This window comes from Corvus brachyrhynchos, unplaced genomic scaffold (genome assembly GCF_000691975.1).
Source record: "Corvus brachyrhynchos isolate BGI_N302 unplaced genomic scaffold, ASM69197v1 scaffold126, whole genome shotgun sequence".
NCBI classification, from domain to species: domain Eukaryota; kingdom Metazoa; phylum Chordata; class Aves; order Passeriformes; family Corvidae; genus Corvus; species Corvus brachyrhynchos.
In genome coordinates, this window is record NW_008239283.1 from 4,189,719 (window position 1) to 4,202,841 (window position 13,123).

Consider the following 13,123-nt stretch of genomic DNA (forward strand, 5'->3'; position numbering starts at 1 on the left):
CGGTTCACACTGGCCTCAGAGGAAAACTGCCCTTTCAATAAATGCCAAAAAACCCCACAGGACAGGTTATTTATAGGCAATGTTTATACAGCTGTCTCTTTATGCTGTCTTTACAATAAAAAGATGTTGCAGAAGATCTGAAGCAGGAAGCAGTGTTTGTTGGGAAGAACCTTCTCCTGCATAGGCATACACTGTACCTGATCTTCTTCTCAAGTGAGTGCAAGAAACTGTTGTATTCACTACTAAAATTATTAAAAACCCCATTAAAAAAAAATAGCCATTGCATTTTGTTTGTGGAGAAATAGTAACTTGCAAAGGTTACTTTACAAAACTACTTGACACAGACTTCAAATTCTTGTATGGATAATCATGTCATGGAACTACACAAGCTCTTTTTGTTCTTCTTTAGCACCTGAAGAATGGAGAGAAGCATTTAAGGACTTTTTTAATCTCAAAGAACCAGTACATGGATTACTGTCAATCAGATCTAAATGCAGTTGTGAGAAAAGGTTATTCTCAGGATAGGTCAGCAGGGCATGTGAATGCAGCAATATTCCTAATGGATATACACCATGTACTTTGGACTAGAGCAGTCAATAGGGATTATTGTTCTGTACAAGTCAGGTGCACAGCATTTCTGTTAGTGCTGACACATGCCGGTGGGATTTACCATGGCATTCCAAGCCCTGAAATTCCTACTAAGCACTTGGATGGCTTCAGATTATGTACTGAGCCTGACCAGTGATGGTGTTTGGGCACAGAACAACTGGAAATGAGACAAAACCTGAGGGACTCACAGAAGAAAAGCTTTGAAAGGTGCCAAGCCCAAGGAGAGAGTTTAAACCTTTATTCCCTTATTGCTGTCTCCTTTGTTAGCAACACATACTGAGACAAGGGACAAGCTTCAGCTTGTACAGGAGATGTGTATGACAAGAAAGGCAATTACAGTTGTGGATCACAAAATTATAAGGAATTTATGTTCCTGATTGAAAATGGGAAACTGTCTTTTGCTTATCAACCAGCCAGTGCTGCTCAGGACACAATTCCCATGGCCCAAGCATAACCTGAATTGGAAGTGTGGCTGTGCAAGGTTATCATCATCTACATGTTACCTGAGAGCTTTCCCTTGATGTAAATACATAAAGAATATAGGTACATACACCTGTGAGCAAGCCATGGCCACAGACACAAGTGCTAATGTCAGAAATGGCTCTGTGACTATTAAATGCCTACAAGTATAGGCTGAATTTTACCTACACTGAAGGAAAAAAAAAAAATCAAAATTCAGGGCCAGGATGAGGGGTTAGTTTACTTAGCCTCAGTTTTCTCTCATTAGAGTCTAAACACACTGACTGTTTTGAATGCTTGGAGTTTGGTTTTCCTGTTTTCCTCAAGAGTCAGCTCTCCAAAAGTCTTCAGCTTCTAACCACAAACACGGTGGGTGACCATTAATACCTTAACTCAACAGTGCCTTGAACAGGTCTTTTCTGAAGAAAACAAAATCCCAAAGCACACACACTACCACCCACAAATGCCATTTTCATGATTTACTTAAACACCTGTTTACTTCCCGCACAGTACACTGCAATGTCTGTTTCTTCAACAAAATAAAAACCCTTTCAAATGATGCATCATGTACCAAAACGACACGATCTGTTCCTGGGCAGAACACCAGGTTTTCAAGAGAAACTTCAGTTTATGATGTCTCAATTAGAAGTAGCAGAATGTACCTATAAGCAAATCTAGAGGTAAGGCTTGAAGTCTGCTAACAAAACCATTTTGATTATACTATAAAAATTAGGACTGATAGTCGCACCAAAGGCTACAGAAAAAAGCAGTTGCACACCTCTGGCAATAAACCTTGAACATTAATGTAAATTTTCCTACACTCTGTTACTAAAAAGAAACCCACAAGCACTTTCAATAAAAAAATTATCAAGATTGATAGAGCTTACCTCTCGAAGTGTAGGTTTGCCTTTGAAAAAATCCGTGTTTTTGCTACTTTTTGGTGGGTTAAATCTTAAATTGAGGAAAGCACATCCATTGGCAATAGCCTCCAAGGGAGCTGGCCCCTCATATGGAAATCCAAGACCAACAAACAGCTGTAAAATAGAAAATGAGGGATTTCTTAATTTTTGTTATTCACAAAAAAGCTAAGAGCTAGCTTAAAACAAACAGTAACCTGTTCTAAATGCACCAGCCTAAAGAGAATGCAGTGCTAAGAAGAAAATGGGAGAAATTCAGCAGTTCACCCCCTCCCACCCAAGCAGTAATGGAATGTTCTGTAAAACACATCTGACAACCATCATCTGTAATGAGCTGAGGTGGTTTTTCATGGAGCTGAGGAAACAACAGTCCCTTTCAGGGCTTTTTTGAGGGGGGGCTGGGGGGAAATTGGTGGTTGGATTGGTGCTGAAGTGGAATTTCTGGGGCTCTCCTACAGGTACAGGTTCTAAGGCAGCTACCTCCAGGAACAGCTGCACCAGTGTTTTCCCCACTCCCAAACCAGCCAAGCCGCTGGCTTTGCCAACAGGAACATGCGCCTGGCACACTAATTAAGCCTCCTAATTAAAACGGTAGGTGGCAGCAAACAGCAGCTCACGACACTGGACCGAGGCAGTAAGAGCTCGCAGGGGCTTCCAGAGGGTTCAACGCCTCCAAGGGAAACCGGAGCAAAAATCCATCCCAAAGCTTTTCCTGCACCTGCTGAGATTACAGGTGCTCTCGAAAAGGCACTGCTCTGTGCCAGTGAAACACATTAAACGGTTTTTTCGGAGTTGTTGGAAAAAATCTTGACCCCTTTCCTGGCCAAAGATAATGAAACCCCCTGAATTAAATACAGGATTCTTCATCTTCATTTGAATGTCTGTGTATGATGGGAGAATCACAAGCTCTGAGCTGGAACAGTAATTTCTCAGCACTGCTGCATAACAATGTGTACATACATACATATATATATATATATAGCTACTGCTTTTATCAAGAAAATAAAGCACACCCTTCATAACTATGAGAATCATGCAATCAGGACACATATTCAAAGAGGTCAAGATATACTATTCTGCATTAAATCTTCTGCAACACAGAAATGAATCCCAGTAACAGAACATTCACAGCTGGGGGCTCTTCCTAGGAGCTGATCCTAACATGGAAGCATAAACTTGTAGTCAGCCCTGACGTGCACAGGCATTGCAGCATCAATCCTCCCCAACCCATGGCAACAACAGTATAAATTCAGAGTTGGCTCATTTTAGAAAAGCAAGTTAACACTTCTTAGCATAGCTGAGGATATACAATTTTCACTGCATGGAGCTGAATATTGTAATTTCAGTTCTCAGCATTCAGGTTAAAGAAGTTGCCTACTTGCAAAAACTTTCTCAACTATCTCACACATTTAAATCTTACAGAAACTCTCCAGTGGCTGATAACAAAAAGATCCAGAAAATGAATTCTACTAAAGACAGATAATCTAAATTCTCATTTTATATATGGCATAAGATAGCCCACCTTTCAGTCAGAAAAAAGCATGCTAAATATAATCTCAAAAGAGGCTGAATTTACAGCAAGATAATCTCTTGAAAATAACAAATTAAGGACATGAAACCATTTCATGCAGTCTGCACGTAAAATATTATTTATTTAAACTACTCCTTAGTTCAGGCAGAAAACCAGCTGAGAACCAGCAATTAAATCTATCTGAAGTATCAATTCTCCTATGATCCTGTGTTTGTCTGTTATGTAGGAGTGCTGGGTTGTTTGCTTAGTTTTGCACTTTTTTAATAAACCACTGCTGTGAACTGCTGAGTTCTGTGTCTGACTGGTCCATTTATTTAGGAGGAAGCTCCATGGGAAAAGAAACATGGGTTTATGTTTTGACAGCACAGAGCACACTGCCATCACTTAATCTATAATAAATAGCTTACCACCTGTTTCACATCCATTTTCCAACCTCACCTCTAAGCAGCACTGTTCCTTTGAAGGAAGAAAGAAGGATGTGTCTGGTCCCTAGAACAGGCTGCGTGTGTGTGTGCTGCCTGGTGGCCTGAGGTTGCAGCCCGGCTCACAGCTGCCTGCAGCCCCTCAAATCCTTCTTTCAGCCCTTCTATCACCCTCCAGCACATCATCATCAAGCCAGCTGAAATTCCCAAACTCAATCCAGACCCTTCTCCACAAAACTGTCCTTTATAAAGTGTCCTTGCCCATGGCAGGGGGTGGAACTAGATCATATTTAAGGTCCCTTTCAGCACAAACTGTTCTGTGAGTCTCTCTACGATTAATGTTCCTAGGTTAGGGAGTCAGTATTTTTGTCTGGTATAAAGAGCAAAACAGAAATATCTTACATGCCTCAAGAAAGTCACATTCATTATGATTAAAAGAGCAAGTATTAGAGAACACAGGCCTTTTCTGTAACTCACGATGCTCTCATTTGCTAATCCTTTGAATTACATGCTTGTTATTTCCAGAAAGGCTAAAACAATCTGTCAAGGTACTCCCTAAGAGTATGCAGCAAATACTGCAAGTCACTAACTGAAAAAGAGCTGAAAAAAAGAAAAAAGTAGAAATAACAATCAACCACTTTCAGTGACGCAAACATCCATCCTCAGTACAGACAAGGCTGTGGGGAAGACAAGGCTCTGTCCCACAGAGTAAAGATTTAGACCAGGTTGTGTTTCCCCTAATTTGTGATGTAAGTGTGCACTGCTGCCTCCCATATGGAAGGTGCTGACTATGGCTCTTAGGGTGATTTCTCATCGGATGTAGGTCTGGTAACCCAGTCCAGCATGGGGAGGTACCCGCACCCTAGGGCTGAAGATCCATTTTGCAAAACTCCAAATGTGACTGTGTTGGTAACACCACAGTGGGCACACATGGCTAAAAATATTAGTCCTGATCTTACCCTGTTAGCTGCAGCAGAACTGCTGTGCAGAGTAGAATGTATGCTTTATGATTTACTGGTTGATTAGTGCTTGAAAAAAATTCATATTCTGTTTGTGAGCATTTTTCTCACCTTTCCGATGTTTCTGAAAGCAAAAGCCATAATTTTTACTACAGAGCTTTAAGTGGGCACAGGGCACTGATGCCTTAAGAGGCCTCCTAGAAACAGAGACTAGACAGGAGTAAGGGAATAAAAGCAGGTATTTTTTTGAAAGGCCTTCAAAGGTACCCCCTGGGGCCAGAGGCTACTGCCAAGGCAGACCCCAAGATGGACCATAAGTCACGAATTCTTCACACTTTTATAGGTTTGGTTAATTTGCATATCAGGATTAATTCTCCAGTTAATTTAATTCAGTTTAATGATGTAATTTCCCCTCTGCTTGCCCCCTTAGAGGCTCTTTGGTTTATACTTTTTGGGCCTAGGACAGTCTGGGTGTCCTTGAAGAGCGGGCCTGGAGAGGCTTTGTTATGTCTAACTACCATGAGAGAGCATAAACTTAACAGGCTACAAGAAACTTCAGAGTTACACACTAAGCAGTACAGAATTTGAAAAATATAGAAGTTAAAACCTAAGGCATCAGCACAGCCAGCTCTGCACATTGACACCCCACAGAACGTGGTGATTGCCAGAAGGAAGTTACACTGTAAAAGTCTATCTAAAAGAGATAACTGCCAATAAATACAGAAGTAGAATGATCATGGAAACAGCAGTGTGGGGTTGGTTTTTTTTAACCTGCTCCTTTTTAGTAAGGGCTGCTACCCATGTGTGTCTGTGCCTGTAAGCCTGCATGGACCAGAGAAAGGGATTTGTGTCTGCAACATCACTGGCCCAAATTGAGCAATGCAGGTGTTGAAACCCTTAGAGTTTGGTTTTCATAAGAAAGGCTCCTCAGGAATCTTTTCCACTTTTGTAATGAACTGAGCCTCTGGTTTGGAGTGCCAGACTTCTGAGTTGGCCACCCAGCATCACACCAGCCAAGACACCACTCTTGCTGCTGTAATGTAAATGGTCCTCTCCCAGCGCAGTAGCTAAGTGGAGACATCTCTGACACAAAACGTGACTCACAACCCCTCTCAGGAAAAGCAGTGTGTTTTTTGCTTTTTTTTTTTTTAGAATTTCAACTAATACTAAGCAATTTATTTGTGGAGTTTACAGCACCACATCAGACTACTATTAAAATAAGTAAGTAAACAGTCTTTCTAAATTATAGCCAAAAGTATAAAATAAGGAGTGAATGCTTTACTTCACTGACTGTAATTATGACTAGCTGAATAGCTAAGAAAAAAATTTCATATTCCAGAGACTAAATGCTGTAGTTCCATGCACAGGAGTGTTTATCTTCTCCTCTCCCCTTTCTAGCATTATTGAACTTTATCTAATTTATTCTGTCAGGCTGGTAGGTTGATCACCACTTTTATATGCCTCCTTACTGAACTTATATATTCTCTTCTGAACTCCAGAAAGAGGAGTATAGCAAAGGTTAAGTGTCTTGCCATATTGTGCTCAACAATACAAAATACTTTCTGCAAAAGCCAATCTCAAGTCGTTTGTGATTCAAACAACTTGAGAATAGAATCACTAGTTAAATGTCTTTTCAGCTGATTTTATGAAGTGTGTGGAAGTAAATATATATTCCTTCATAAAAGGCAATATGAAAACAAAGTTTGTTTGCCTATGTCTGTCTAAGCAGGGTGTTGGTTTTATTAATCCCCATACAGAAATCGCAAACCCCACTTAATAAAATAATTCAAACTCTCTCAAAAATTCACAGTGACTCGAAGGAAGAAGTTGCATCTGAAACTTTTTTGAAAGGAGAAATATTTCTCAATAATTCAACACTGGTTCCTCCAAGAGAGCCTGGTCCAACTCCTCCAGCTGCCCACTTGGCAAGGAGCCCTGTGAGTTGGCAGGAAGGCTGCCAGCTCGCCTACCCCATTCTCCTCCGACGTGATGAATGGCTTTACATCTCCTCATTAGGAACTGGAGACATGGCTCCTTTTTGTCATGCTCTACACAGCTGAAGCAGCCATGATGAATCTCAAGCAGCCCCTCCTGCCTGCAGAACTCCCTCCCTCCAAAATGTGCTGCTTTATAGTGCACATAGAACGAAATGGCAGCTGCATGCTGCCCGGAATAACTGTGTCCTACCAGCTACTGCAGGGACCAAAGACATTTTGGGAATGCAAAGCTCTGATTAAGAATCACAGGACTGAGCTGTCACCTATTGGTATTTTGCTGTCTAAGGACAAAGTGAAGCAGTGCAGCATAAGCTGACACTTCTGACTAGGCTGAACCACGTGATCTGTTAAATTATTATTTAGCTCTCCCTTTCTCAAAATCAGAACATTTGTCAGCTGACCTAACAAAAAACTGCTAACACAGTGTTGAAATCACAACCAATGACAGACAATCCTTGCCCTTGGTCTCAACACATCTGAAGGCTTCTGGAAGTTTAAGAACAAAGGTTGCTGTCTCCCTGCGATGCTCCAGACGAGCATTGTCCCCACAGATGTTCCCAGCCCAGAGTTACGGCCCTGATTATTCACACATTTGCAGCACATGGACAGTCTGGTGACAAAACCCCATAACTAAATTCATTAGGGGGCTCTGGTCATGTTGCCTAGTGAATAAAGTGATTATGATTAAAAATTGTCCTTGAACATCACTGCATGCGTGTGCACACACACACACGGGGCTCCTCTGGGCACAAAGCTCTTATCCAAGTCAGCCTGATTTTTGTGAAAAACCTGCACTTATTTTAGCAATTCAATCCATGATCCATCTGATACAAACACAATTGACCCACATAGACAGCAGATGGCCACTAGTGACAGGTGAGCAGTGTTTTGTACTAAGCTGCATTCAAGTATTGCCTCTTAAAGGGTATCAAAATCTGGAACTGTGACTATATGGGCAGCAAGAAGACTTAGAGCAAGTGTGTCTGTTGATCAACACTGACAGGTAACCATATGCTGAGGCAGAACAGCCAGAGTACCTAGGAGATACTAAGCATCAGCCAGCAAAAAAAATAAAAACCTCACCCACCCCCCCAACCCCCCTCCAACTGAAACGTTCAAACAAATTAGATGGGAGATCTCAGTTTCCACTTTCAGTTCCAGATGCTGCTGTTTTACTTTTTCTGTTCAATTAGATATATTGAAACCATATTAGACAGGAATAATAAGCAAAATGCATGATGCAATAAGCCATATTTAATTTCATTTTGTTGCAAAATCAGAAATACATTGCACCCTCATTTCCCTGACATGTATTACTAATACTTATGTATTAGGAGAAGCAGATGGACTATTAACAGCTTATCATCAGGGCAAAGTTTTTTTAGCCTGGCTGTATCCTAAATAAATAATTTCCTAAAAAGGAAAACAGCTTTTGTCATTTGCAAACCTGCTAACAAAAGTTCAGAAAAGCCATACAAAAATACTCTTTGGAGATGTAATTTTTAAAACCCTGTCTTTCTGATACAGGGTTCTGAAACATATTGATGATTTTCTCAGTGCCATCTACTAAGAAATGCAGCAAATTATGAAAAGGCTTTTCCCCAATGTTAAGAAAGAAAAAAAAAAAAATCAACCATAACCAGTGAACAACAATAGAATAAAAATCACTAAAATCTAAAATGCTCCAGGACTCTGACAACAGTACAGCACAGAGCCATACTTTTCACCAAATCCTTTTTGTGAAAAATAAGCAACTTACTGTCTCAGGAGCACTTCACAATCCCAACACAGTCTATTCTATCGGATGCTACAATTACTATTCAAATTCTGAGCGAAACAAGTCTGCTACCCCTGTGTCACAAAATCCATATTACTAAATTGCATAACACATAGATATCAACTTGAATTTGTCCTAAATTGAATGTCTTTGCATTGCATCTTAGAGCAAATATAATCAATAACAACTAGATGAGATATCTAGTTAATACTGAAAAGCAAGCTTTTTAATGTGATACATGCAAGATGGCTGACAAAAAATTAGAGAAAGACTTAGTTAAACGTAACTATTATTATGAACTGGTATTTGTATAGGGACTTCGGTAATTCTATAGGAAGTCCATTTGCTTATTTTACTATTTCAGTGAATAGAACACATGTTTTTTTAGGAGGTAGTCACTGTTCATGCTCAGGGTTATTACAAGGTCAATATTCTTCTCACATTATGATGAATGCAGGGATTTCATACTCCACACAGGCAAAAGCTGTGTAATCTCAGATTATCTATGATGAAAGCAAATGTTGACTTTTTAATATGCAACATTATGTGTGTCTGCATGCATCAACACACAATGGGTGCCTTTAAAAACTCATAATTTACCAACAGCTGTCACACAGAGATGTCAAATTACCATCATTTGCCTAAGTACTTAAAAAAAGAAGATCTCTGCAGTTGTGTGGGAAGCCTAAGAGGTGCTTGCTTTTTTCTTTTCTTTTTTTTTTTTTTTTAAGAGATTTTTCTGTGGAAGTGCACAGCAAGAAACTATCAACAGTGGTGCACTTCCACCACTGTTCCACCATTTAAAATTAGATTTTGCTAATTTTAAACATACAATCCCCTTCTTTCACCAACTTGAAGTTAAACATCCTATTTAAATGCAATCTACTGAAGTGTTTTAGTGCTGCAAAGTGCCAGAAAGATAATGGGAAGGGCACAGAATCCAGACAAAGCTTTCTAACTGTGGGGATGAAAGTTTATTTCAATGTATATCCCATCCCTTATCTTGAGTTCCCTTGACTCTGGAGCCACAGGCAAAGCACATCACGAAAAGCCACGCTCTTCTGCTCACTCTCTGTGCACAGCTGAAGCAGAGGAAGGACATGAATGGCAAATGAAGTGCAGCTTTGCTTTTCTCCCTGAGAGAGCAGGGTTGCTCTGGGTTAAAGTCATTGGGAGGGCAGAGCAAGCATGCAGCTGTACAGCTTTTGAATGTTACCTAACATTGACCTCAGGGATGTAAACTAGAGCACACTCTCAGCTGATAATCTCCTTGAGCTGAATATCACATTCAAGAAAATGAAAAATGCATTTATCCCTGTTTCTCAAGCTGGTTGTTAAATGTGACTGTGGGTTGTCATCCCAAATTTCTAATTTGAGCTGTCAATCCACCAAACACGGACATGATGAAAAACGTATTCTTGGCACACAACTTAAGCTCCTTTACACATGATAATTTTTTCCAGTGCTTTTAAATTAAGAGCTTATTCATAGGAGGTGAAATGCATGCACTTCAGACACCCTCTATCTGGAGCTATTTTTTGCCACCACTCCTGCTCGATGAACTTACTTTGGTTTCTCTCAGCAGAAATTGCAAATCCCGCCCACTGAGTATTCCATGGTTTTTTACATAGCCAGGAATGTACATGGTGCTTGTCCCATGAACAGTCCCATGGACCTCCATATAGGTGTGGATGACATCCAGATAAGCCTTCTTGTCCTGTAATGGCAAGGAAAAAATATTTTCAGTCATTACAAATTTGAACAAGCAGTATTTAATCAGAGCTGTTCTTTATCTCCTGTACCACAAAAGCCAGGAAGAGAAGAAGTTAATTCATTCCTATTTGATTTCTATAATATTTGATCTTTCATTATGTTATTAGTTTGGTTTTCTACTAAACTGGAAGAAAACTGCAGCTTTTTCACTCATAGTCGAGGTATAAAGAAATCAATATCAAGGCCCTCTTAACTTCTAACTGGACAAAAAACAGGACACCATCAGACAGATGTAATCTCTGCATGCCTCAACAATACTTGGCTTAAAATTACAGAAAACTCATTTTGAAATATCAAATTTTCACTGATTTTGTCAAAGATGCAAAATAATTATCTTCTTTGTGAAGTCAGATGCAGTCTTGCCAACTGAATAACTGAACACACTCCTTTAAATACCCAGTGTTTGAGTTCCATGAGAGACCTACAAATATTCCACCTACCTGAAGTTTTAGAGGCATTTTGGAAAAGACCCAGAGAAGAACAATGGCTTTAATGTTGCATCAAAAAAAAAAAAAAAATTAAGAAAAAATAGTACACCATCCTAGTTTGCACACAAGAATTACTTTAATTTTCAGTGCCATATGTTTTTTGAGTTTTAAAGACTACTGGCATTCCAAGGCAATTAGCTGAAGACTGTATTTACACGCAGTCTGCAACGCAGATCAGAAGACTTTCCTTCAATATTTGCACATAGTCTTAGTAATAGCTCTAAAATCAGGCAACAAGTCGCCATACTTCTTGGCAGCAAGAGAGTTTTTACGAATTCTACTTTCACTCACTATTTTTGTCATGTAAATTTTGTGCAGTGTTCCTCCACAGCCCTGTGGGAAACCTGGCCAACAATTGTACTGAAGTTCATTCAAAGGACAAGTTAGGCTGATGAAAATCCTGTCTTTTCCAATCCTGGAGGAGCAGATATCAGGCCTAGGAGGATGAGTGCTACTTCTTACAGCTTCCTTGCTGAATTAGTTGTTGCAGAGGGTATTTAATGTCCATAACAATGGCTTCTCCCTTCAGCCTGCACTGCTGGTGACCTGCCTGTGCTGGGGAGGATGGGCTGACTCATCTCTGAATGTCCCTCCTGGCAGCTCTGCCAAGGCTGCACCAGCCAGACACTGTCCTGGCCTAAGTGTTACATAAAACAGCCAACAGATAAAGATGCTTTCTTGTTCAATGTGGCTGCTGTTGTTATTAATTAACACAAATTATTCAAACAACTGAAAGGTTGCTCCATTTTTCACTTTAAATTTGAATTACTCTGTAAGACATGTTCTCACGTAATTGTTAAAATACCATAATTAGGAACTTTGAGAAACTCATACACTTTGTCAAGAGAAAATCCATTTAGAACTTTTTTCTTTGGAAATGAGCAGGAGAAATATGAAAGGAATGGCCTGCTCTTGTTTCCAGAGGATACCTTAATCCTGCCTGCCTGGCTTTTAATATATCCAGAACTCTGGAGTGTTCAGGGTTCTGAATGGAAGAGAAGGCAAGGAAGCAACAGGTACTACTGACATGATCCACCTGCAGCAACAACATCAAGGCACTTGCCTCAGATTTTACTGGCTCATGACACAAACCCTGGTGACACAAATGCACTCTAAATCAAGAAAAATTTGACAAACGAGCAGCTTGAAAGAACAAAACCAAGATTACCTAAAATTGCACTTCTTTTCAAGATTGCAATAACAATTTTACAAACCTTTTACAGAATATTTAGCTGTTTTAAAATGACATTAACCATGCACAGCCTTAACTGGGAATATTGCTTAGGCATATGACTGACTTCTTTCCCAATTCAGAGTCTAAAACCACAGATAAAACATTTATTATCCTAGACAGAATCAAAGCCCAACCTTATTTACTTCTAGTCAAAACCAGCTGCTTTCATACTCATCTATAAAGTACCACAAAATACTATTACCACCTTATACTTTACCTCAAGCTCACCAACATTTGCCTCCTTTTGCAATTAAGTAGTCCTGAATTTCCACATTCTTTGCAGACAAGTGTTATTTTGGATCATAAAAGTATATATTCTAGGAAGCCACCTCACAAAAATAATCAGGACACATAATCAAATTCTAGACATTGAAAACAGTGAATTAGAAAATGAGAGAGTGCAAAAATGGCATTTATAAATAGAAAGGCTACATGTAAATAAAGCAAGGAATGTGACTTGCAAACAAAATATTAACATTCCTTCAACTATTTATCCACTTCCTGAGTTTGCTCACTTGGGAGCAGATATAATTATTCTTTTATCTTAAACCACTTGAACTTTACTTTCTCCAAGATGAATTCAAAGAGACAAGGTCATGAGCTGCTGGGGAGTAATGCAAACCTGACCATTCTCTGCAGTTTGTATCAGACTGCACTGTTCACCCTGCTGTCCGTACTGCAAACCTCGACTTAGAGGATGGAAGATAATCACATTTAAAAAAAGGCAAATTATTTCTCCTCAGAACCAAAATGGAAATGTAACAGTGAGTAACAGCTACACAAACCTTTTCTGAAACAATTTTTCAGCAGCTAAAATAAACATGCCATTCAGGAAAAGTACTTTTTGTTGATCACTGACTGCATAACTGTTATTACTGTTCATCAATCATTTCCACCTACTTTTAAAAGCATCATGATAAGGCCTTTCTCAGCAAAGCAATCAAGTGACAACTTGTT

General features: G+C 39.6%; 1 protein-coding gene across 2 annotated transcripts in view; it reads right to left on the reverse strand.

Moving 5' to 3' along the window:
• Positions 1–13,123, reverse strand: part of MGAT5 (mannosyl (alpha-1,6-)-glycoprotein beta-1,6-N-acetyl-glucosaminyltransferase) — a 104,438-nt gene that overhangs the window by 12,650 nt on the left and 78,665 nt on the right. For both annotated transcript variants that reach the window (XM_017740148.1, XM_008638217.2), the window contains exons 12-13: positions 10,239–10,388; positions 1,956–2,102 (exon numbers count right to left, since the gene is read on the reverse strand). In XM_017740148.1, coding sequence (XP_017595637.1) covers positions 1,956–2,102; positions 10,239–10,388 — 297 coding nt within the window. The remainder of the gene's footprint in view (positions 1–1,955; positions 2,103–10,238; positions 10,389–13,123) is intronic.